Source organism: Notamacropus eugenii, chromosome 5, assembly GCF_028372415.1.
Source record: "Notamacropus eugenii isolate mMacEug1 chromosome 5, mMacEug1.pri_v2, whole genome shotgun sequence".
Lineage (NCBI taxonomy): Eukaryota > Metazoa > Chordata > Mammalia > Diprotodontia > Macropodidae > Notamacropus > Notamacropus eugenii.
Genome location: NC_092876.1, coordinates 354463972 through 354490534, shown reverse-complemented (window position 1 = coordinate 354490534; position 26563 = coordinate 354463972). Strand labels below are relative to the sequence as shown.

At 41.4% G+C, this 26563-nt stretch overlaps 1 protein-coding gene across 7 annotated transcripts in view; it reads left to right on the top strand.

The window, feature by feature from the left end:
* BOC (BOC cell adhesion associated, oncogene regulated) overlaps positions 1–26563 on the top strand; it is a 99174-nt gene that overhangs the window by 64721 nt on the left and 7890 nt on the right. For 5 of the 7 annotated variants that reach the window (XM_072613994.1, XM_072613990.1, XM_072613987.1 and 2 more), the window contains 9 exons: positions 3495–3641; positions 7660–7803; positions 9961–10254; positions 10550–10822; positions 12647–12954; positions 21199–21361; positions 22249–22359; positions 23349–23555; positions 26018–26199. In XM_072613994.1, the coding sequence (XP_072470095.1) occupies positions 3495–3641; positions 7660–7803; positions 9961–10254; positions 10550–10822; positions 12647–12954; positions 21199–21361; positions 22249–22359; positions 23349–23555; positions 26018–26199 (1829 nt within the window). The remainder of the gene's footprint in view (positions 1–3494; positions 3642–7659; positions 7804–9960; positions 10255–10549; positions 10823–12646; positions 12955–21198; positions 21362–22248; positions 22360–23348; positions 23556–26017; positions 26200–26563) is intronic. The other 2 variants (XM_072613992.1, XM_072613991.1) reach the window with 1 other exon arrangement.

Genomic DNA, 26563 nt, shown 5'->3' with positions numbered 1-26563 from the left:
CATGTCACCTGTCCTCAAGGACCCTCAAGTCTAGTAGAAAGAAACCATTTATACTGGTAGTACATTAGAGAAACGCAAAGTGCTTGTTTAGGCAACTTGTCATCACCCTTGTCTCCCTGAATTCTATATATAGTAGTGCATTCTGTCTCACGGTAACCCACAGTGGAGGAACAGTGTTGTATAGTGGAAAGAAGGTTAGATTTGGAGTGAAAAACCCTGAATCCGCATACCTGTGTGTTCTTTTTTATATGTATTTTATTTTTTATCTGATTTATTGATTTGATTTGTTTTCAGTGTTCTACAATCACTGCCATATAACTTAGATTTTTTCCCCCTCCCTCTCCCTCCTTCCCACCTCGTTCCCCCCTCCCTCCCTGAGATGACATACAATTTTATATAGGTTCTACACATACATTCCTATTAAATACATTTTCACCTTAGTCATGTTGCATAGAAGAATTAAAATGAATGGGAGAAATCATAAAACAAACCAAAATGTAATACAAAAGAAAATGATCTGCTGCATTCTGCGATTGAATTCCATAGTTCTTTCTCTGACCTGCATGTTCTTGAACAAACCAGTAACCTCTTTGGACTTTACTTTTCCCATGTGTAAAATGATTGGGTTTGGTTAGATGACCTTTCAAGATATGTCATCTCATATCCCTCTACAAGATGCTTTTCTTGATAACAGAGACTGGTTTTTAACTTTGCTTTGTATCACTAGTACTTAGCAAAGGGCTTGGCACATGGTAGGTGCACAAGAAATTTTTACTGGCTGACTGTCTATTCACCATAACTAACATTAGACATGTTTTTTTCTTTGATTCAATATTTTGAGAATCTGCTTTCTTCAGTGTGAGTTCTCCCTTCACTAATGCTGGTCACTACTCTTCTCTGACTTGGTACACATCCTTCAGAAGTTTCGATGGTCAAAAAAAGAAAATTCATGTGGCCAACCTGCCAATTAACTTGTTTGAACCTAGTGAGTTCATACATTTAATTACTAGACCTACATTTAATTACCAGGTCTATATTTGAAGCCTTTCCAGCTTAGTCAAATCTGCTGGAACCTCTACTTCACTGGCATGGCCTTGAAAACAGAGTCACATTAATGTCACAATGAGACACTGGAACAAAATTGTGGTAAAAGTAGTCACATTTAGCCAAACTTGGACTGGACAGTACAATTCAATCAATCAATGAACATTTACTCTATGCCAGGTGCCACAGTAGCTATAAGGACCTTAGAGGTCATTGAGTCATGCTTCACACAGTAAAGTGTGGTCAAGTCAAAGAGACAGTAATTGGAGTTCACAAACCTTAATGCTTTACTATTGTTGATAGTCTTCAGATTTGACATTTTCACTCACTAAGTGGGAAACCACTTAAATCATCCTAGAGGCCTGAGCTCTTTGCTTTGATGTTAGTGCCTGTAGTTTTGAATTTGGTAATTACTGTCTGGCCTTTGGGCATCTAGGTGGGGCAGTGGACAGACTCATCTTCCTGAGTTCAAATCTGGCCTCAGACACTTACTTACTGTGTGACCCTTGGCAAGTCATTTCACTCTGTGTGCCTCAGTTTCCTCATCCATCAAATGAACTGGAAAAGGAAATGGCAAACCACTCCAGTATCTTTGCCAAGAAAACCCAAAATGGGGTCTTCGGTGACTTTATGCCTGTCTTTTGACTTCTCTAAAGCCAACGTGGAGGAATAATAAAAGAGGGCGATATCTTTTAGTCATTTTACAACCAGCTCTGATGATATCACTTCTCATGAGCTAAGCAGAATGTGGTATTGACAGCACCTGGTTGGAACATTTCCAGTTTGGAGAAAATGACAACAAAGCATTACCCTCAATACATCAAAATCTCTATTGAGGGAGATGAGAGAGAGGACGTAAAGGGGGAAAGGGGAAAGAGACTGAAAACTTTAAGGTTTGCAAAGCACTTGATGTGCTATTTCATTTGATCCTCAAAAACTGAGTTAATTTCTACTATTTTGAAGATGAGAAAAATGTGTGTGTGAGAGAGAGCATGTGTGTGTGTGTATGTAAAATAACTTACATACATTACATGGGATTCCCTTTGGAAAGGGCAGGAGATGTCTCTTTAAACCTTGGCCTGATATTTTTAAAAAGGTGACAAGAGATTTCACAGAAGATTCATATTCTACTAATTTTGTTCTGAGGATTTGCTCCTATTCCTTCTGACTTCTTTCATCACAGTCTTTTAAGAGATGTTTACACAATGTTACCAGTTTCTCCCAGATGAGCCCCCTTCTCTCCCATGCTCAGCAGCCTGATTGTCCTTTATCAGCCAGACAGGTACTTATAGATTTCAATATCTTCACGGGTTGTTTCCATTTGACTAGAGCAAGAGAAATATATACCGGCCAAGTTAACTCGTCCTGACCCATTTTCTCTTCCTGCCCTTCAATGCCCCAGAGAGCCTCTTTCCTTTTTCCATCTCTCCTAGGGGAGGACTCATCCATGTGGATTACAGTATTCACATGTGTTGAGCCTTTGAGGGCATTTTACGTGCGGTTCTCATATAATGGAAAAAACAGTGGATCTAGAAATTTCAGTGCTAGAAAGTCTGGGTTTAGGTGCTAGCTCTGCAGATTACTAACAATGTGATCTTGGAAGAAAGGAAAGGGAAAGTAACTTTACAATGAGCCTTTGAGCCTTGATTTTCTCATATATAAAAAGATTATACTATTTACCATACTTATCTCCCAGCATTTTTACAAAGATCAGATGAGATAATATATGCAACAGGTTTTATAAACATAAAGTGCAGTATAAATATGAGCTATTATTACATCATTGGGATCACAGTTATAATATTAATTCAACTAGTATCCTGGTTGTAACTGGTTGTTACTTGAGCCCAATCTCAGGTCTGATAACCTTTCTGTATTGAGGCCTGGGAGAAGATATGAGGAAATATATTCAAGGCTAGCCTGAAGAAGAGAGCTAATCTCATTTTTAATTTTGTTTTTCATTTAAACTCTTTGGGTTTGTCTAATCCACATGGCAATGAATGCTTTGGGTAACATCATTTCCAGTGTGGTTAGAAAGACTGTTTGGGGCAGGAGTTAGAAAGAAAGAAAAAGAAAAGAAAGAAAAAGAAGGAAAGAAAGAAAGAAAAAGCCACTCTCTGATCTGTATAATGGAAAAGGCAGATCTTCCATGTAGGTGTCAGCCTCCCGGTTTACCCCCTTCCCCAGCCTCTCTGCCCTTGCCCATCCTCTAAGCTTAACTGTACCTAAGGGAGTTCCCCTTAGATGGTAAGGCTCAATGCTTATAACCCTGTGCACTTTTGTAGATAGTAAATGATGGCTCTGCCGTATGTCCTAAGTGTGATATAACTTGATTATAAAAATGTGTCTGAAAAAAGTCAAGAGTTAAAAAACTGGGGCTTTATTTTTAAGTTTCTCTAATGTTTATAGCTTCTAACAACCCAACCAAACATTTCCCCTTCTTTTCATAGATCTCCAGGACTTCAAGTTTGATGGCCAGCATATTATTGAAGTGGATGAGGGGAATACAGCTGTCATTGCCTGTGACCTTCCAGAAAGTCATCCAAAAGCCCAGGTTCGCTACAGCGTCAAACAAGAATGGCTGGAAGCCTCAAGAGGTAAGTAGCAGAGGGAATGGCAGGGCTGCAGATCAGGTCCCCTTCTGCTACTTTCCCAAGTCCCTAAAATACTCAAAACCTCCTCCCCACCCGATCCCTACAGTGAATTTCATCACCATGAGGAGATGTTGTTGGAATTTATATAATTCAGTACTTCCTGTCTCTCCCATCTTCAGTTCATATTCCACAAACTTGTCCAAATTATCTTCCTAAAAACTCAGATCTGATAAGGTCACTCGTGCTCAAGAATCTTTTCCAGCTCTCTGTTGCCCCTAGGATAAAAGACAGATTTCAGTACTGCTTCTGGCTTCCCTTTCTTGATTTATTGACACTTTTTCTCCCTCATGCACTCTCCATTCTAGACAAACTCAACACCTCTGTGTTATTATTCCCTTACGCTTCACGGACATTCCCTCTTCAGCTCTGCCACTTAGAATCTCAGGTTTACTATCGGGGGACCAGCTCACATATCACTTCCTTGACCTCTTGTTCTTAACTTCTTTAGTGCCTTCTTTCTCTTCTGACTATCTTGTGTTTACTTAGCTGCCTCCATATTGTATCCCTCATAAGGCAGGGAATATTTGTTATTATTAAATGTTAACCCTCAGTGCCTAGCATACAGTAGGTGCTTAATAAGTATTAGTTGAGTTAAATTTAACTATATTGAAAGCTCCACCCCGTGACTGACCTAGACAACTTGCTTGTTACTTTTTAAAAAATCTTTCACCAAGGAATATCTCACTATTTAGGGGTCCTGAGTAATATCTCTACACTCTTTGCATTTGATCCTCCTCAGTCCTCACCGTGATGAATTTGGGTTCTATTATACATATATATAAAATATCTGCCACTTCCCAGAATGTGCTATCTCCCTCCTCCTCCCAAATCCAGCTGCTTCTCATGGTTTAGAGGCTGTTGCTTGGAAGTGAATCCAACTTCTTCATAGCATTGTAGGACATAGAGCTCTCTAACTCTTTCTCCCCTATTTTGTTTTAAGAGATGAGGGAACTGAGACCCCAGGACCTGAAGTGACTTGTCTCAGGAATAAAAAACAGAGTCAGGATTGAAACCCAGGTTCTCTTGTACCAAAAAAATATGGGACTCTTTCCTCACACCTTAAAAGGTTCTTTCCCTGAAGTTATTTTTGTTTTCCTATAACTGCTAGAACTTCACAATTATTCCCTTTATTTTATTTAAGAGCTTTATTGTTTTCACATCATTGTTATTGTTGATTGACAGATTTTTTAAAATGGCAACCAAATGGATGTGGCACAGAGTAAGCATTTAATAAATGCTTGTTGATTGATTGATTGTAAAAATGGGTGTGTGTATCAATTGAGTAATGACTGAACAAATTGGGGTATATTAATGCAATAGTATATTATTGCACCAGAAGAAATAGCGCGAGGGATTCACAGAAACATAGAAAGACTTGTCTAAAATGATGAAGAGCACCCCGCCAAGACACACACACACACACACACACACACACACACACACTATAGAACCCTTTCTTGTAACGAAGAAAAACACTTAAGCAAAGTCTTATGATATGGTGACCACTTCTAACAACATACACCAAGTCCCACAAGCCATAGTACCCTTCCTTTACCAAGAGGAAGATGTGTTTCCTTATCGGTTCTATGGGTCTAGAGATTGTTTATTATAATTCATCAGAGTTCTACTGCGCTTTAGTGTTTTACTTGACATTGTCATAATCATCGTGTGTCTCCTCTTGCTTCTGCTTTCTTCACGATCACTTTATGCAACTCTTTCCATATTTCCTTTAATGCCTCCTATTCATTGTTCCTTATGGTGCAATAATATTCCATACATTCATGTACCACAATTTGTTCAGCCATTACCCAATCAATGAGCATCCATTTTGTTTCCAGTTTTTTACTACCAATCAATCAATAAGAATTTTAAAGCTCTTACTCTGTGCCAGAAACTGTGCAAAGTGCTAGGGATACAAAGAGAGGGCAAAAGGAGTTCCTTAAGTGCTGCTACCAATCTTTTATGATATGTTGGATCATTCTTTCGTGTATTAACCTTAGAGGTAGCCAAGTGGAATAGCAGATAAAACACTGGGCCTGGACCTGAGTTGAAATCTGACCTCAGACACTTACCAACTGGATAGCCCTGAACAAATCATTGAATCCTTGTTTGCCTCAGTTTCCTCAAATGTAAAATAGGGCTAACACTAGTACTTACCTCACAGAGTTGTTGTGAGGATCAAATAAGATAATATATAAAGCTATATGAATACTTATTCCCCTTTCTCCATATTAACCTTCTTGGGACTTATGAATCTGGTAATAGGATCACGAGATGACATATATTTTTTTTTCCCTAAGATGGTGGTGGAGTGGGCTAAAGCAGGGAATGAGGGGAGAAAGAATTTTAATTCTCTTTTGCCACCAACGGAAGCTAAGCAGCCAGACCTCTCCCCAAAGCTTGCTCCAGCCCCAGAAAAGTTATGGGATCCCCATTCACTTCACTGAATTGCTGTTAACACCAGTACACCTGGGGCTGTTGCCTCACTCCCACATGTCTCCTGGCATGGCTTGTCTGGAGCTGCAGGGACAAAGCCCTCTCCCAGGGAAGAAAATCAAAACAAAGAACTGACAAGTCAGTATCTCACCTGCAGAGAGACGCTGAAAGCCACAGAAGCAATTGGGGTGTCAAGGAGTGGGGGAAACTGCTCCCTGGTTAATTAACCCTTCCCACGGCAGACTCGGGGTTCAGTGCCCACATCCCAGAAAGAAGTAAACTGCTGTGTTTGGTACTTTGAAAAGGAAGAGTTTCACTGAGCTGGCAGAACAATGGTAGCTTAGATTTCATCTATTCATCCAACAAATGTTTGTTAAATGCTTGCTTTGTATAAGATGCTGAGGTGGTAAAGATACAAAGATAAGATGATATGCTGGCAGACATACAAAGCTAAATTAGACCCTACCCTTAAGGAGTTTACATTCTACTAGGGAAAAATAATGCTTGTGTATAAATAGTTGTAATATAAAATAGAGTCTGTGGTAATTCTGTAGGAGCAGTACCAGCAAACTGCTATAGAGGCACACAGAAGGGAGAAATCATTTTGGCAAATGGCATCAGGGAAGGACTATGAAGGAAATGGCATTTGAGCTGGCCCAGGCATGATCAGTCGGATTGTTTTATAACCCTTACTGTTTTTCAGAGTGATTTCACATTCATTATCTCATTTCATTTTTGCCACAATCCTGTGAAGTGAGCAAGCCAGGTATTTTTGTCTCCACTTTGCCAATAAGAAAAACAAAAGACCCAAACCTAAAGCTCAGAGACATTAAATGACATACTCACAGGGGTACAGGGTGAGTAAATGACAGATCCAGAGGGCGAGGACTCAAACTCAGGGGGCCTAAGTTGAAGCCCAGTGGTCTTTTTACTACACTGCATGTCACCCCTCTACTTCATTTTTAATGATTCATTCCAAGAATTGGGTACTATTATTGAATTTTCTCTATTTCTCTATTTGGAACTGGTTGGGAAAGAAGAAGGGCAATGTGGTCAAATAGAGGGAGCACTGGAATCAGGGGATATGGGTTCAGGTGAACATTTGATGCTTAATATTTGTGGAACCTTGGTCAAGTCACAAACTCCCTGAGCTTCAGTTTCTTTATCTGTCAAATGAGGAGTTTGGATTAGATGAGGGATAGGGAATCTGCAACCTCAAGGCCACATGTGACCTTCTAGGTCCTCAAGTGTGGCTCTTTGACTGAATCCAAACTTCACAGAACAAATCCCCTTAATAAGAAAATTTGTTCTGCAAAACGTAGACTCAGACAAAAGACCTCACCTGAGGACCTAGAATGCCACATATGGCCTCAAGGCCACAGGTTCCCTACCATGGACTAGATGGCCTCTGAAGTCCCTTTCAACTCTAAATCTGTGATAAAGAGAGAAATGGAAATGTGCTTTGCCTTGCTTAAGGCAAAACTCATGAATCGAGGTCCTATCTGTTCCCTTTTCTCTTTGACAGACAATTATCTGATCATGCCATCAGGAAACCTCCAGATTGTCAATGCCAGCCAGGAAGATGAAGGGATGTATAAGTGTGCTGCATACAACCCTGTGACTCAGGAGGTGAAAACTTCTGTCTCCAGCGATCGGCTTCGTGTGCGACGTAAGAGAACCCGGTTCTTCTAGGGCTTGGGGCATATTCCCCCTTTTATTTTTTTGGGGGGGCTTTGTTTCAATATTTTATTCAAGTTGTATTTTTAAGTGGTGGTAAGTACAGCATTTGGAGGGGAAGGTATCTAATTCCACACAATATGGACAATTCTAAAATGTATCCATTGGTTGCTAAAAAAAATTAGTGTGAGAATGCAACAGAAGTCCAATTTTGATTCCAAGTGATGTCTCTATATGAGCACAAGTTACACAGACTCTACCCTGCTTATGGTTCTGTGTCCTAGCAGCCTCTTTATTTGTAACTCAGCCAAAGTGAATGGAATCACAATGAGACTGGGAATTAAATGCTACATTATTGGCTTAATCACATCAAACTGTCTCCACATCAAAATGGTAGAAAGTGGACACCTGAAGAACTGTAGAATGCTCCCCTTTTTGAAGAGCAGAGGAGGGAAGGAGGCTGAGAACCAGTCTCTCCTTTTACTACAATGTAACTTGTGTCAGTAGACAAATATGACAGCTCTCAGAAAGCCAAGGTAGCAATACAGACTCAGTGTTCAAAATTTGAGACACTCAGAGGATGTTTGTTTCCTCTCTCTCTCCTTGTCCACATGTGTACCAATGCTTTTGTCTTTGAGGAGATGTATTCCCAGTTAATATTCCCTCCTTAAAACAGATCATCAACCTTCACCATCCCTGTACTTTGACAGACGTAATAAGAATTGGGTATCTCCCATCATACTGCCAGGATTTCATAGATTTCCCTTTCAGGGAAGGAGAGCAGTAACCATGTATTGGGACACAGAGTGAAAGCTTTCTAGTTTTTCCCCTTCTGCTATGCTAATATGTAGAAGAAATGACTGTAAGCTTACAACGTAGTTGTGTTCCTCAGTTGCTGTCCCAGTTACTCTTAACATTACACATTAGAAAAGCTTGCTATATATGTCCCATGAGGACAAAGATCATAGGATCACACATTGATAAAGCTAGCAGGTACCTTATTAGGTGTTTTTAACCCAGGTTCTGTGAACATTTTTCTTTTCTTTCTTTCTTTTTTTTTTTTAACATTTTTGGTGACTGTAGTCAGTAGCCAATAGACAATAAAAATTTATCGAGTGCTTACTATGAGCCATAGTACTGTGCAAGGTGATGGGGGTACAAATAAGGAAAAGAGAGATAGTCCCTACCCTCAAGATGCTTAGAGTCTAACTGACTAAAAGTTTTGAGCTGTTCTATAAAAGGAGGCTTTGGGGGATTTTTGTTTCAGCCTCCAATAAGAAGGGAGAAGCCACTGAGGATTCTGAGCAGGTACTAACTACCAAAGTTAAAGCATCCTCTATGATGAGGTTTCTGAGGATGAGCTATGCTGGGCAGCTAGATGGTGCATGCAGTGGATAGAGCGCCAGGCTTGGAGTCAGGAAGACTCCTTTCTGGGTTCAAAACAGACACTTATCAGCTGTGTGACCCTGGGCAAGTCACTTAACCCTGTTTGCCTTGGTTTGCTCATCTGCAGAATGAACATCCTGGAGTGGCAAACCATTCCAGTAACTTTGCCAAGAACACCTCAAAATGGGGTCACAAGAGTTGGATATGACTGAATGACAACAATCATGGGGGGCAGAGTTAGAACCAAGCAGTCTGATGGGGAATATAAACTGGTTTACTTTGTAATTCCATCTGCTTTATTTTATGCGTTTAAAGTCAGTATTCTGTAAAGAGGTCACCAGACTGCCAAAGAGGTCCACAAAAAAGGATGAGGCCTTCTATAAATTTCCTGATCCAATCTCTTGTTGCATAGATGAGGAAAGTGGGGCATTGAAAGGTTAAATGATTTTTCCAAGTTTATTAATAAGGAGAAGAGTGGAATTTTGAAACCAGGTCCTCTGAGGAAGAGTTTATTAAGTTAGATGCTCCATCAGGCCAATCATGGTGGACTCACATGCATTCACGAGCTAGGGGTTCAGGACTAACCTCTACTTTCCCTGGGAATACAGTCTCAATTGGCTCAGGTGCAGAGAGTTTTATCAGTTTCCAAAACTGGCTCTCCTACATCTCATCAGGACAACATTATGGAGTTAGTGTCTATTTCTTTTAAAAACAGCAGGTTACAGACTTTGTGCTTCTGTTTTTCTCTTCTCTGTCATCCCAGGCTCTACTGCTGAAGCCGCTCGGATAATTTACCCCCCAGAAGCTCAGACCATCATTGTGACCAAGGGCCAGAGTCTTATCCTGGAGTGTGTGGCTAGCGGGATCCCACCTCCGAGGGTCACCTGGGCTAAAGATGGGTCCAGTATCGTGGACTACAACAAAACCCGCTTCCTGCTCACCAACCTCCTAATTGACACTACCAGTGAGGAGGATTCTGGAAGCTACAGGTGCATGGCAGACAATGGGGTTGGGGATCCAGGAGCAGCGGTTATACTCTACAACGTCCAGGTGTTTGGTGAGTACCACCCTCATTCTTCTCTTTTCCCTTCCTTGTACTATCATTTCCCTTCTCTACATGAACAAATTTAGGCTCATACCTTAGGTCACACAGTTAGGGAGTAGCAGAGTGGGAACTATATTAATTGTTTTGAAAGAACTAGGCAGAGTATGATACACTCTTCCCTAAAGTTGCTATGAGTGCCAGCCTCCCATACATTTTTCTAATATCACTCAGTTTAGGGTATGAGGGAGAGGTAGCAGATTTTTTCCTCTTGTAACCATTGTAACTTTGCTTTTTTCCCCCCATGAAGAGCCCCCCGAGGTCACCATGGAGCTATCTCAGCAGATCATCCCATGGGGACAGAGTGCCAAGTTTACCTGTGAAGTACGGGGGAACCCTCAGCCCTCAGTGCTTTGGATGAGAAATGCTGTGCCCCTTGCTGCCAGCCAGCGTCTGAGGCTCTCCCGTAAGGCCCTACGGGTGGTGAGTGTAGGTCCTGAGGATGACGGGGTGTACCAGTGCATGGCAGAGAATGAAGTTGGGAGTGCCCAGGCTATGGCACAGCTGAAGACAGCCCGGCCTGGTGAGTTGGCCCAAAACATCCCGTCTTCTTTTGGCTACAACATTGCATCTGTATTTTATTCATTGGTTATCCTTAATTCTGTAGAGCAAATAAAAGATAGTCAATCCTCCTCAGTTTAACTCAATTAAACAAGTATTAATTGAGTGCTAACCATAAGGGTGTTCAATCTTCAAGGAGATTTTAAGATCTTCCTATACAGAGAAGAGTTATATGCATGAATAATTCAAGACTAATAGAAAAAATAGTCCATAATAATTAGAAACCAATCCAAGACAGTATGTAACAGACTACTGAATTAATGTAAGCATCAGATTCTGACAAATGCAGGTTATAGATAATAAATGCCATGAATGGTATAAGAAAGCTGTGAGATCAGTGCTGGTCAGCGCAAGTGGGGAAGGCTTCATGAGGAAAGAGTTTTGCTCACTCCCATCTATTTTCAGCTGATTTCTAATTTCCTGTTGTTCTCCATTTGCAGCCCACACTATTCCTGGCTTATTATTGTTGTTGTGTCAGTTTTTAGTCTTCTCTGACTCTTTGTGATTCCTTTTGGGAGGCAAAGACACTGGAGTGGTTTGCCATTTCTTTCTCCAGCTCATTTTACAGATGAGGAAACTGAGGCAAACAGGGTTAAGTGACTTGCCCAGCATTACACAGATAGTAGGTGTCTGAGGCTGGATTTGAACTCAGGTCTTCCTGACTCCAGACCTAGTGCTCTATCCACTGTGCCACCCAACTGCCTTGACTTATTCCCACTCTATTACCTCAGTGGAATAGGGGACAATGGCACTCCTCAGTCCCTGTCCTATTTACTTCCAGTTAGCTGGTTATATGTTTCATTAGGATAGGGATGATAGAGGTGAAGCTGGAGGGGACTTTTATCTACTCCAAACTCCTCATTTCACCAGTGAGGAAAACTGAGGCTCATAGACAATCAAAGCCACATAGACACTAAAGGACAGAACTGGGTTTTGAACACAGGTCCTCTGATATAGCGCTTTCAAAAAAAAATACTCAATAAAGGCAGGAATAGATTCCAATTCATCTCTATATCTCCCCCAAGAGCTAGTATAATGCTCTGGACATATTAGGCTTTTGATAAATGTTTAATGTGAACATGGTGAATTCTACCATCTGGGCCCTAACATCTCAAAAGAAGAGAGAAGAACCTTTGACTACAAATACTCAGCAGAGCCATCCTACTTTAGAAATATCATGGTCATCTGCAAGCCACTTAGTCTGTGCACTGGAACTTGGGCTGTCCAAGCTGAGTATTTCAGACACTACCTTCTCCAGTCCCACAGTATCATAAAACTCCTTTCCCTCTTAGGAACGGACCTGACTGGTTAGTTCTAGAATCTGTGTATTATTCAGTCACATAGTAGAGGAGTTTTACATATATTAGTATGTGTTCATTGGCAGCTAAGGTGGCTCAGTGGGTAGAGCACTGGACCTGGAGTCAGGAAGACCTGAGTTCAAATGAGGCATGAGGCACTTACTTGCTGTGCAAGTCAGATAACATATGTTTGCCTTAATCCACTGGAATAAAAAATGGCCAACTACCCCAGTATCTTTGCCAAGAAAACCACATGGATGATCCAGAGGGTCATGAAGAGTCAGGTATGACTGATACTCATTTATCACCATGATCATTTTTAATATCATAGTCTCAAAATCTTATTTCCCAAGTCTCTTGGTTCCCTTTGTCTCTCTTTTCTATTTTCAAGCAAATATGTCCAGTAAAGGCAAGTTCCAACAATCTCAGGCAAGTAGTAGCATTGAAAATGGCTCTTCCTTACGTCTACTTTCCTCTTTTGTCTTTAGGAACAACCCTGAAACCATGGCGAGAGGCCAAGCTTGGATCAGCTCAGTCTCCCACACCTCCTGCTAGACCTGGCAGCCCTGATAGGACTCTGAGGGATCGAGCTGTGCTTCCGAGGCCTCGGTCAACAGCCCTGCCTGGCTCCCTACAGTGCACAGCTGCAAAGGGGCAGGTGTCTCCAGCTGAGGCTCCTGTCATCCTCAGCTCTCCCAGGACATCCAAGACAGACTACTACGAGCTGGTGTGGAGGCCTCGGCATGACAGCGGGAATAGAGCTCCAATCCTCTACTACCTGGTGAAGCACCGCAAGGTAGGGTCCTCTTGTTCCAGCTCCCCACCAAGCAGTGTTCCTGGGGAGTTTCTAGGATTGATGATGCCCACTTTTAGGGTGGGGCTGTATAAGAAATTGACATCCTTTTTTTTTCCTTGTCTAGTACCCCTGCTCAGAACTCCACAATAAGGTTTCACAAACAGGGAATGTGGGGTTCAGCCATTCATCTTGTGGAGTCACATGTTGCCACACCTATGTCCATCTATCTCATCCCCATAGAAGTTTTCCACTTGAACCCTAACCTCTTTCTCTCCCCAAAATCCAACCTCCCAAACTGTCACAATAAGGAACATACTGGGTACTCTACAGTATCCTAGCACTGATGAACTGTCTTTGAAGACAGAAAAACACGAGACAGTTATCATTAGCATGTTTTCTGTGGAGGTTTAAAGTACTCCTCCAGAGTTTTTGAAATTGAATTTTAATTCTACCTCTGCCTAGCAGATATTGTAGATTATAAGCTGATTGTACCATTTCAAACCTCAAGTATTCCTTTTTGAACAGCAGGGTCTCTGTCAAGGTCTGTCTGTCAGCAGATCCCTGGGGAGAGTCATTTAGCTCTGCGGTAGAATCACTAGAATCAACTTCACTGTTTCTGTTGACTTTACGTCTTAATTACAAGCCAGCACAGTATTGATCAATACTTAAAGATACCTATTTGTCTTCAGAGGAGATTTCCATTATTTTCTAGTTAGTTCATTTTTTTCTTTTTACAAGTCCTTAACAACATTTTTCTTCTTGCTGAGTACATGAGGCTTTCTTGTTGTTTCTTAGAAGCACAAGCATTTTCTTGATAAATATCGAAAACTTTTCACCATGTTCACCACTTAAAGACAATGGTTCCTCTTTGGAAGAAGTCAACAAGTCTTTATTAAGCACTAACTATATGTTAGGCAATGGGCTAAGAGTTAGGGATGCAAAGAAGGGCAAAAAACAATCCCGGTCATCAAGGAGCTTACAGGCTAGTGGGCAAGACAACATGCAAACAGTTATGTATACACACGCACACATTTGGGTGAAATAGATGGAAGGTAAAGGGCAGCTAGGTGGCACAATGGATAGAGCTCTAGACTTGGAGTCAGGAAGACTATCTACTAGAGTTCAAATCCAGCCTCAGACACTTAATAGCTATCTGACCCTGAACAAGTCACTTAACCCTGTTTGTATCAATTTACTCATCTGTCAAATGAGCTGGAGAAGGAAATGGCAAATCATTCTAGTATCTTTGTCAAGAAAACATCAAATGGGGCACAAAGTGTTGAACATAACTGAAACAACTGAACAACAACAAGAAGTTGGGAGGTCACCTCAGGAAGAAGGTATCATTACATTCAAGCATAAAGATACTCAATTCAACACAGATATATTTTGCATTTATTACATTATATATAAGGAACTTTGTTGGTCATAGAGTGATGTGGGAGGTTTGAGCAGAGGACAGATGTTTGTGTGCAACACATAATCAATTTAAGATGAATGAAAGGATTGCTAGTGGTGAAGATTCATTTGAAATTAGATAACATCAATTTATCATTGGACCAGTGAACACACTCCTATGACTTCCTCTGGCAGTGTTCTGCCTCACTTGAGAAGTAAAGGTAAAAGTAGATGGTGGGAATCATGTTTTTTGTTGTTCAATCATTTCAATCATGTTCAGCTCTCTGTGACCCCATTTGGGGTTTTGTCAAAGATAATGGAGTGGTTTGCCATTTCCTTCTCTAGCTCACTTGACAGAGGAAGAAACTGAGGCAAACAAGGTGAAATGACTGCTTGGGGTCATACAACTGGTAAGGGTCTAAGGTCAGATTAAAAGAAGAGGCTAGGTTGTGAAAAACTTTAAATGCTCTAGAACTGTATATTTGATCTGATGGGTGAGAGGAAGCCACTGGAGTTTATTAAATAAGGGAATGATGTGATCAGATGTGCACTTTAGGGAGATCAAGTTGGTAGCTGAGTAGAAGATGAACTGATGTGAGAAGAGACTTGAGGCAAGGAGATACATTAGGACAGCTAGGTGGCGAAGTGGCTAGAGCTTGAAATCAGAAAGTTCAATTTTGACCTCAGATACTTATTAGTTGTATGACCCTGGGCAAGTCACTTAACCTTGTTTGCCTCAGTGTCCTTATCTGTAAAATGAGCTGGAGAAGGAAATGGCAAACCACTCCAGCATCTTTTCCAAGAGAACCTTAAAAAGAGTCACAGAGTCAGATGCAACTGAACAGCATTGCCACCTTTTGGGCACTCAGGAGTGCATCATCCTTTTAACCCTTAGCAGATGGATGCCTTGCAGAAAACAGACTAATGAGAAAAGGAATACAACCATCTCAAACACAAAGCAGTAAAAGAAAGAGGTACACCAGGATTCATTTTCCTATGTAACTGAATTCTTCCATCTCATACGTTTATACCAAATCAGGGATGGAAGGATAGTAGGAAACAAATTCCCTTGGTCCCCAAGAAAAAGACCTGGGGTGGACAGGGACAATGTTTTAAAGACCAATAGATGGCCACCAAAGCTGCCCCACTGAGCAATACACTGGTAGTGGCCAGGCTGTAGTGATCTGGAAATGCCAGCACTGTGATGTAATTTACCTTCTTGTCTTGTTTGACAGTGACTAATTACCTTGACATTAATTTTTCTTTTGGCTGAACCCAGGGGAAGTATGGGGCCTGAGAGGGGAAGCTTGAGAGAATGAGAAGAAGCCAGAGAAGTAGTGGCCCAGCTGCCCTTAGTCTGCAGAGGCTCTGGTGTTCCTAGAGTTTTCCTAAATGGATACCAGCAAGGCAGAAATGTTATTTTGAAAGAAGTTTCTTTCCTGAGAGTCAATATATCTCTGAGATTATGACAGGCAAAAAGAGTTGAAAAATACAAGAGTGAACCTGTTAGGATTTTTTTTCCATGCTCCCTTCCACACCAGGGAGCTGAAATCATCCTGGCAGGTTTTGCTTTTTCACACGTGTGTAACACGTTTCATTTCCTGGTCCATCTTGCACATGCCCTGTACTACCGTGTTTGGATTTCCAACACCACTGGGGATTCACAGCTTACGAAAACCTCACCCTTTTGGCACAAATCAAGAAAAACTGATAATGAGCCCAAAACATCCTCGTCCCTTCAATGGTAGGTTTTGTTCTACTTTTGTAATATTCCACTTGAGGATAAAAGTCTTTTCCTACCAGTCATTTCCTCCCTGTCAAATTCCTATTTAGCTTTTCAGTAGAAATCTCTTACTTTAGGTGATTCATAGTATCATAGATTTGGAGCTGGAAGGGGTCTTAGAGATCATCAATTCCAACCCCTCCTTTTACAGATGAGGAAACTGAGGCTCCGAGAGATTGCAGTCTTCCAGAGGTCACACAGCTAGGATGCATCAGAGGAAGAATTTTAACTTGGTTTTTCCTGATTCCAAGTCCAATGCTTCCTTTACTGCCTCAAGCCCTGCCTCAGAGAATCTAGGCATTTTAGGCATGGGAGATGGCTGTGCAAAGACAAGGAAATGCTGACTTTTGGTATTTGCAATTAGATCATTTTGGTTGGGATGTAGAGTCAGATGCGACTGAATAGCATTGCCACCTTTTTGGGCACCCGGGAGTGCATCATCCTTTTTACCTTTAGCAGATGGATGCCTTGCAGAAAATAGCCTAATGAGAAAAGGAATACAACTATCTCAAACACAAAGCAGTTTTGTATAGAAAGAGGTACACCAGGATTCATTTTCCTATGTAGCTGAACTCTTCCATCTCATAGCCTTATACCAAAGGATCGTAGAGACCTAGGACTAGAAGCAACCTCAGAGACCAGATAGTCCAACCCCATCGTTTTTTATAATAGGTGAGGAAACTGAAGTCCAGGAGCAGTAAGGTAGTCCAGTGGGTACAACACTAGGCCTAGAGTCAGGAAGACCTAAGTTCCAGTCTAGCCAGCCTCAGAAAGTTACTAGTCACTTAAGCTTTGCCTTCCCTAGTCTCCTCATCTATAAAATGGGGATAATAATAGCACTTACCTCGCAGGACTATTGTGAGGATCAAGTGAGATAACTATCATAACGCACTTAGCACAGTGCCTGGTTCACAGTAAGCGCTATGTTAAGTGACTTATCCAAGATCACACAGCTAGGGCATTATAAAAGGAGGTGGTATGAAATGTCTGGAAAGAAAAGCTAGATCCAAATTGTAGAGAGCTTTAAGAACCAAGGCAAAAGATTGAATTTTATTCTAGAAATAGAGAGTTACAGGGGAGTAACAAACTCAGATTTGTGCTTTAGGAAACTCTATTTTGGCTGCTAGATATAATAATTTAGAGGAGTGAGAGAATGGAAGCAACGGAATCAGTTAGGAAGCTTTTGCAATAGTCTAGGCAAGAGAAGATGAGGGTGTTGGGAAAGTGAATAGAAAGAAGAGGGACCAATGTGAGGTAAAATTGACAAGGCTCTCCATTAATTGTATACGGGAATGGAAGAGACAGAAGTCATATTTCTAAATATTTATAACTAGAGCAATAGAGGTACCGTCGATAGAAATTAGTAGAAAGCTTGAGGGAGGTGGGTAATTTAGGAGTGAATCATTCAATAAACACTTATTAAATACCTAGTGTATACCAGGCACTGTGCTAAGTACTGGGGGTATAAAAAAAGGCAAAAGGCAATCCCTACCCTCAAGGATCTCACAGTCTAATGAAAATGACGATAGGAAAGCAAGTATGTACAAATGACACATAAAGAAGAGAGTATGAGGGAGAAGAGGGTGATCAGGTGTCAGAGGATGCTGCAGAGACATCAAGAGAATGAGGAATAAGAACAGGCCATGGGATTTTACAATTAAGAGATCAGGGTAAGGGAAAGACAGTACGCTTCTTTTGAACATGTTGCATCAGAAATGCCTATGAGATTTTCAGGTGGTGGTGTAGGTCTATCTGTATTCACATAGAGATAGTAATGGAACCCAGGAAAGCTGATGAGATCACCAAGAGAGAGGATACACACACATATACATATATATACACATACATAAGTATGTGTATATATATGTATATGTATGTATATATGTATATGTATGTGTGTGTGTATATATATATATATATACATACATGTGAGAAACAGTGGTCAGACAAGATGGTAGAAAGCCAGGAGTAAGATGGAGCAAGATGAAAACACAGTGATCCTATAATGAAGAGATGTAGACTAAATGATTATCCAGTTAGGTGGATTTGGAACTGGTTGAATGATTGGATGCAAAGAGTACTCATTATTGCTTCAACTCAAGGGAAAGGAGGAAGATGTTCATCATTTTTATCAATGACTCGAATGAATGCATAATGGCATGTTTACCTACTTCACAAATGACAGAAAGTTTAGAGGGACAACTTGCACATTGGATAAAAGAGTCAAGATCCTAAAAGGTCTTCAATCGCTACATCTAGCTCTAATTTTTTTTTCCTGAGCATCAGTTTTCATCACCAACTGGACATTTCAAACTGAATGTCCCATGGGCTTTCAAACTTAACATCTCCAAAACAGAACTCATCATCCCCATCCCCAACCCTTCACTCTTGTGAACTTTACCTATTTCTTTTAAGGGTAACCATCATTCCCATCTCAAAAGCTCAGGTGACTTCCTTAGCTCCTCACCCTCACCTCCCATTTCCAATTAGTTACTAAGTCCTGTCGTTTCTTTTTCCATAGTATCTCCTTTATTTCCTCTAACACAGCTGCCACCCCAGTTCAGGACCTCATTATCTCCCAATTCGTGGGTTTCAATAGCCTCTTAATGTTTCCCTGCCTCAAACCTCACTCCACTCTATCCTCTCCATAGCTGCCAAAGTGACTTTTCTAAAATATAGGACTGATCATGTTATCTCTTTCCTCACTCAATAAGTTTCATTGACTCCCTATCACATTTAGGATCAAACATGAACTCTGGCATTTAAAGCACTTCACAACCTGGCTTCTTCCTACATATTACTCCTGTAGGCATATTCCCTTCTTACTGCTCCTTACATACAACCCTCTGTCTCCTGTATCCATGCTTTTTTACTGTCTCCTATGCTAGGAATACGCTATCCTTTTCTCCACATTTTGTAATCCCTGGCTTCCTTCAAGACTCAGTTCAGATATTACCTTCTAAATGAGACATTTTCCCAATCCCCAGGTTGCTAACTCCACCTAAAGTTACTTTGTATCTACTCTGCATGTATCTTATATGTAGCTATTTATATGTATGGTGGCTACTCCATTAGGAAGCAAACTCCCTGAGGATAAGCATTGCTTTAACTTTTTCTTTGTCTCCCCAGCTCTTAGCACAGTGCCTAATACCTTGTAAGTGCATAATAAACATTTGTTAATCAATTGATCTCACTAAACTAGGACAACGGACCAAATCTAATAATAAGGATAGAATCTAGACTTGGGAGTTCCCTGATATAGGGAACTATATAGGGAACTCCCAAGTGAAAAAAAAAAAATCCCTCTACCACTGCAGGTAGATACCTTCTCTGCAACTTAAAGGGTCTCTGAGAGTATTGGGAGGCTAAGTAATTTGCTCAGTCACATAGTCAGTGTGTGTCAGAGGCAGGATTTGTAAGATCAGTTCTCAAAAATCTAATAATATTAATTTTTTTAAAGTGTTTTTAAAATAAATGTTATTACTAAAATGTTCTTATTAAAATAATATTAATATTTTAATTTTTAAAATAAGTATTTAAAAAGCTTACTGACAAGAAATAAAAGCTTATATAAAATCTTTAACATGTTACAAAGAACCAAATAAATTAACAAACAAGAAGCAAGCATAAAGTTTTTGTTTATCTCTGGGTTTTTGTTATTAGTTTGTTTTTTTAAGATGAAATTTAATAGAAATGTAAAGTCCCACAGTGGCTCAAAAAGTCCATTTTTATCAAAAGGATGGCTGAATAGAAATCTGTCCAAAAAAGCTCTTTGGGGTTTAGGGAACTTCAAGCTCGATATTAAACAACAGTGATACAGCAGCCACAAGAGTCAGTGAGAGCTTAGGCTGAATTAGAAAAGGCCCAGTGTCTGGAATGAGTATGGCAGGGGTCCCACTGTCCTCTGGTCAGATCACTTTTGAGCTGTTTGTTCAGTTGGAGCATTACCAATCAATTGTCAGCGTTCTATCCTTGTGCTGGGCATGAAAGATACAAAGGGAAAGAAAGAAACCATTACTCCTGTCAATGAGTTTACATTCTAATGAGGAATCACTACATTAGGAAAGTGACACCCTAGAGCAGGGGTAGGGAACCTGTGGCCTAGAGGCCACATATGGCCCCCTATGTCCTCAAGTTCAGCCCTTTGACTAAATCCAAACTTCACAGAACAAACCCTCTTAATAAAAGGATTTGTTCTGTAAGATGGCACCCAAGAACCTAGAAGGCCCGTTCCCCAGACCTGCCCTACAGTATGTCCAGAAGAGGGTAATTAATGGGACCAGAGACCATGACATACAAGGATCCAGAGACAATGTTAAACCTAGAAAGAAGTGTTATCGGGAACAAATTGGCTGTTGCTGAGTATATCAAGACTTATCATGAGGAAGAACAGTTTGGATCTTTTTCCCCTTAGACCTCTTAGTTCCCTAAACCCCAAAGATCTTTTCTGGACAAATTTCTGTCCAGCCATACCTCCCTCCTTTTGGTAAAAGGGACTTTTTTGAGCCACTCAAAGAGTAAGGAATAGAAGTCAAAGAAAAGCAGGTTTTGGTTTCCTTTAAGGACAAATATATATACATATATATATCTGCAACAGCAGTCTCAAAATGGACTTGGCTGGACAGGAGGAAATGACTTTCTCATGATTTCAGGTCTTCAAGCTCAATCTGAGGGATCACTTAGGGGGGATACTGTAGAAAGGATTACTGTTCAGACACTGGTGGGACTAAGTCCTTTCCAATTCTGTAATTCTGTGAGTTGATATGGGCAGAATATCTGCATAATATCAGATCTTCTCTAATTTCCTAAACTGTTTTAGTTATAAAAGAAGAGTAAAATAATTTTTCATAGGTTGAATTTATGGAAATTCTTACAGGGCCTTTACTATGTATACCTGATATTGTAGCATAACTGACCATGATCTTCACCCCCTTTTTCCCTCATTCCTCTCCACTAAATCTCTGTCACTTCTGCTTTCCTCCATAGTGAATCCTTTACCTCCAAAAAGTACTTAGTAGAAACCTCAGGAAAAGACCAGACCTCATATAAGTCCTTTTCTCCAGCAGGTTACAAATTCTTCTGATGAGTGGACTATCTCAGGCATTCCAGCTAACCAACATCGCCTGACACTGACCAGATTGGATCCTGGGAGCTTGTACGAAGTTGAAATGGCAGCTTACAACTGTGCTGGGGAGGGGCAGACAGCCATGGTCACATTTCGAACTGGTAACAGTTATATGCTACCTCATTGGCTTTAGGGCTTCATCCCTACGGGGCTACTGGGGGGCTCTTCCCTGCATGAGAAAGGAGTTTCTCTTCCCCCTCACTCCTGGTGAAAATCTTGGCTTGTATTTTTCTGTATCATTGGTATTTCCATTTGTTGTAAAACCTCCTGAGCTCTGTGTTGGTGATTATTTGTCCTCTTTATGTGTTTTCCCTAATGTAGTCCCCAGAGAGAAGGGGTGTCTTATTTCCATTCCTGGCTTTATAACTTTCTATAGTTCTTTGAACCCAGCTCTTCTTCTCCCTCTTTGGGATAGTGATATTGTATTGGAGGTAAAGCAGAACCAGAAAATGAAGTCATGCTTTAAAACATTAATTCCTTCCACAAGAATTTGTTTAACACCTACTATATGGGTATATATGGTTTTTGCCTCTTGCAGTCTCCCCTCACCCTAGGCTGGCACCCTTATTGTAAGGGAAAGGTTCTGCTCCTTTATCCAGAGCATGTCCCAGTATTCTATGACTGTTTCCTGTCCCCTTACCCTTTACTGTAGGATGAAATAAGGCTTTGATTGGCTGCTGAGCCACAACTGAGTATAAATAAGACCTTTTTCCTATTGCTGACTTAAGGAAGGAAGTTGAACCGCAGGAGTGTCCAAGTGGTAGATTGTAGCAGCAAAACACTGTGCATGTTCAGAGAGGATGCTGCTCCCCTTCCCCACTGTATTGGCCACTTCTGTCCTGCTCCCTACCCTCCAGCCACCCCCTGCGTTTATATCAACTGCTTAGAACATCCAGCATTTCCTCAGAGTAACACCTTTTTGTGAGAGCTAAAGACAGATGCACTGCACTCTCCCTTCCTCCCTAAACTTGACCCCTTTTTGATACAGGTCGGAGGCCCAAACCTGAGATTGTTGCCAGCAAGGAGCAACAGATCCAGAGAGATGATCCAGGTGCCAGCACCCAAAGTAACAACCAGCTAGACAACAGCCGCCTCTCCCGTAAGGCTCCCCTAACAGTGCTGGGGGTGGGGGTCCGGGGTGGAAGGTGACAGGGAGGCCCCAGTGATCAATACTGGGAGAAGGAAGTAGAGAAATTGAACTCAGAGGCCCATTTTGTTGTTAGAAGTTGCTGGGTCTGTTGTGATGAGGGCCCATAATTCTGCAAGACCTTGTCCCAAAAAGTCCCTTAGGTTAACTGGGGGGTGGGAGAAGGCGTAGGAGAGAAGTATTTACATAAAATATTAGAAACATATATCTTAGAAATATATATATGCATATATATTATAAAAATATTTCCTTCTTCATCCTACTCTGGTCTGAACATTTTTTTAAGTTTCTCTGGGAATTGGGTGACGGGCATTTGTTGGATGAGAGCAGAGGAAGAAGATCCTTGTCCCTCCTTATATTACTCCTTTAGTCAGGGAGTCCCTACCCTTGAGAAAGGAACCTGCTCTGCCTCAGGCTGATCTGTTTCAGTTAGCAATGGAGTTATGTGTAGAGAATAACAGTATTCCCTGCCCGGGGAATATAAAGGGGAATCTTCTGTGTAGTAAATTTATAACCGTCTTACTACAGTTGCCAGCCAGCTGGTATTTACCCAGCCTGGCCATTATCACAGAAGCAGAAGGGTCTTCTACCTGATATTTCATGATCAGTCAGGAAGACCCGAGTTCAAATCCTCCCTCATACCCTTGCTGACTGGGTGACCCAGGACAAGTCACCTAATTTCTTTAGCCTCAGTTTCCTCATCTTTAAAGGGGAATAATAACAGTACCTATCTCATGTTGCTGTAGGATCAAGTAAAATAACATAGGGAAAGTATTTTGTAAACCTTAGAACACTTTATGAACGTTATCAATTACTGCCTATTATTATCATTGAGTTTTCATTTTGGCAACCCTGCTTCTGAAGTCTTCCAACTCTTAGGAGTCTAGCGTGACACCGATGAAGAGTAACTTGTCACATCTTCTACTTCTCCCTTCCTTCAGCTCCAGAAGCCCCAGACCGGCCCACCATTTCCATGGCCTCTGAGACATCCGTGTATGTGACCTGGATTCCCCGTGGAAATGGTGGCTTCCCAATTCAGTCCTTCCGCGTGGAATACAAGAAGCTGAAGAAAGTTGGGGACTGGATTCTGGCCACCAGTGCCATCCCTCCCTCTCGGCTGTCAGTGGAGATCACCGGTCTAGAGAAAGGTAGAGACAGCGGAGTCACCGATGGCTGCAGGACGACTCAGTTCATTTAAACAAACACAGTTTAGAAGTGGCTGCTGTGCTCAGCAAACTCAGCCCCGCCAAAATGCCAGCTTTTCAGGGCTCCAGGGGTTTTGCTCTGATGAAAGCTTTCCTGGCCCATTGATACCACCCCCTCCTAAGACTACCCTACTAACCTAACAATAGCTGCTTCACAGGTTATTTTGAGGACTACATGAGATGGCATATTTAAAGCTTTTTGAAAACCTTAAAGTGGTATACAAATGTTAGCTACTATTATGGGGTGGAGGAAGGTGCAGTAGATAGAACACTAGGCCTGGAGTCAGGAGGATTTGATTTTAAATCCAGTCTGTGTGACCCTGGGCAGGTGACTTAACCTGGTTTGCCTTAGTTTCCTCATCGGTAAATGAGCTGAAGAAGGAAAGGGCAAACCACTCCAGTATCTTTACCAAGAAAACCCCAAATGGGGTCACAAAGAGTCAGACACGACTGAAAAATGAACGGCAACAAAATTATTATTAGGACGAGGACAGAAGCAAATCATTCCATCCTCTGAGGGGGAGGGGTTTGAGATATTTCCCCGAGATCCCTCAGTTCAACTCCTACTTCCTAGGCAATGTTTGCTTAACTTTCCTCAGTTTCCTTATCTGTAAAATGAGGGGATTATATTAAATGGCCAGCTATAGATCCTAGTCTGCCTAAAAGTTGTAGAATCCTCTTAGAAAAAAGTGTCCTTTCTCACCCTAATCTGATCTGAGTATTTGTTTTAAGTCTCTCTAGAATCTAGGCTGAAAGGCCTCTTTTATCCCAGAGGAGAGGCAAAAGAACATTGAAGCAGGTAGATAGTGCCATGGGGAGAGCCCTGGACCTGCAGATGGGAAATTGTTATTGTTCAGTCATGGTTTCCCCATTTGGGTTTTCTTGGCAAAGATACTGGAGTGGTTTGCCATTTTCTTCTCTAGCTCTCATTTTACAGATTAAGAAATTGAGGCAAACAGGATGAAGTGATTTGCCCAGGGTCACATAGCTAGAAAGGGTCTGAGACCAGATATGAATTCTCAGATCATCCTGACTACAGGCCTAGTGTTCTATCTACTACACCATCTAGCTGCCTTAAGACAGGAAGCCTTCAGTTCAAGTCCAGTTTCAGACATTTGCTAGCTGTGTGACCCTAGGCAAATCATTTAACCTCTGTCTGCCTCAGTTTCTTTAACTGTAAAAAAGGGATAATAATAGCATCTATGTCCCATGGGAAAGTCACATGAGATACTACTTGTAAAGTGCTTAGCACTGTGCCTGGCACATAGAAGTCACTTAATAAATGTTTATTCCCTCTTCCTCCTCCTCTTGAATTACCAGTTTCCTATTGGACAGTTCCAACTGGATGTCCCAGAGACATGTCAAAACTCATCATGTCCACAACTGGACTAATTATCTTTGTCCCCAAGTCCTCCCTTTTCCAAACCTCCTTATTTGTTTTGAGGACATCCCCATCTTTTTAGACTCCTCTGTTCATAATTTCAGCATTATCCTCAACTCCTCCTCACTCTCCCCCACTCCACATACTGAATCAGTTGCCAAATATTGATCTTTCTACCTCCACATCACCCCTTGCATCCAACCTCTTTCCTCTCTGCTCACACAGATACCATCTGAATTCAGGCCTTCGTCACCTCTAGGATTATGGCAATAATAGCCTTGTAATTGGTCTCACTGCTCCAATCCATTCCACATATCCCTTTTGAAGCCATTTTCCTTAAGTGCAGATCTGATCACATCGATCCCCAAATCACTTGCCTGAAGGGTAAAATATAAACTCTGTTTAGCAAGTAAATCTGGCCCCACTCTGTTTTGCCAGCCTTATTGGATTCCTCCCTCTCCCACACTCTGGGATCCAATGAAGCTGGCTTTCATTCTGTTTCACCCTCATGCTTGGAATTGACTTTCTCCTCACCTCCAATTCAGAGAATCCTTCTCTTCCTTCAAGATGCAAATCAACTACCACCTTCTGCAAGGTCTTTCCTGAATCCTCAACCGCTAATGTCCTCTTTCCCAAACTACCTTGTATCTAACTACTTTGAATTTGTCTTTACTAATTCATGTTATAATGATTTTGTATGTACTTATATATGTCTTTGTTTCCTTCCCCTACTATAATGTAAGCGACCTGAGAGTAGGGATTGCTTCATTCTTTTTATTTATATCACCATTACCTACCATGGTGCCTGGTATACAGTAGGCATTTAACCAATGCTTTTTGATATATTGGTTGCCTCATTGCTTGGAGAACAGTCAGTTGATGCCTCACAGATTTATGGCTTAGAAAACCTTGGGGGAAAGCCTATCAAAAGGTATCTTCTGAGTTTGGGATTCTGACAGGGGTGAGGGGCAGGAATTGCTTGCTCCCTAGCCTCTTGATCCAGTGAGTTTGTTTCTCCCCCCAGGCACCTCCTACAAGTTTCGTGTCCGTGCATTGAACATCCTGGGAGAGAGTGAGCCCAGTGCTGCCTCCCGACCCTACGTGGTGTCAGGCTATAGTAACCGTGTGTATGAGAGGCCTGTTACAGGGCCCTACATCACCTTCACCGATGCTGTCAATGAGACCACCATCATGCTGAAGTGGGTGGTAAGCAGGAGCTTGGCTCTGTTATTTTGTAAAAATGGACCTGATTTTCATTTAGGAGGTAGAAGTTGATTTAACTGTATTTAAACCACTGGAAAAAATTACTCCCTCCCTTCCCAATTTAGGGCTCAGCCTCATTGCTGCTCCTTGAGCAGCTTTTTGTTACTCCTTGGGTGAAATGGGTTTTTAGTTTCTAATCCTTAGAATGCTGTCTCCTGCTAGAAGTAGTTTCCAAAAAGCTCACTTTTCCAACTTCTCAGGCTAATTCTAAATTCTTGCTGGGATCAACAGCTGGCTAAACTTGAGGTCCCTGTGTAATGGGATCTAAAATGGGATATATTTTGAAAACCTTGTCTGAGAGACCTCC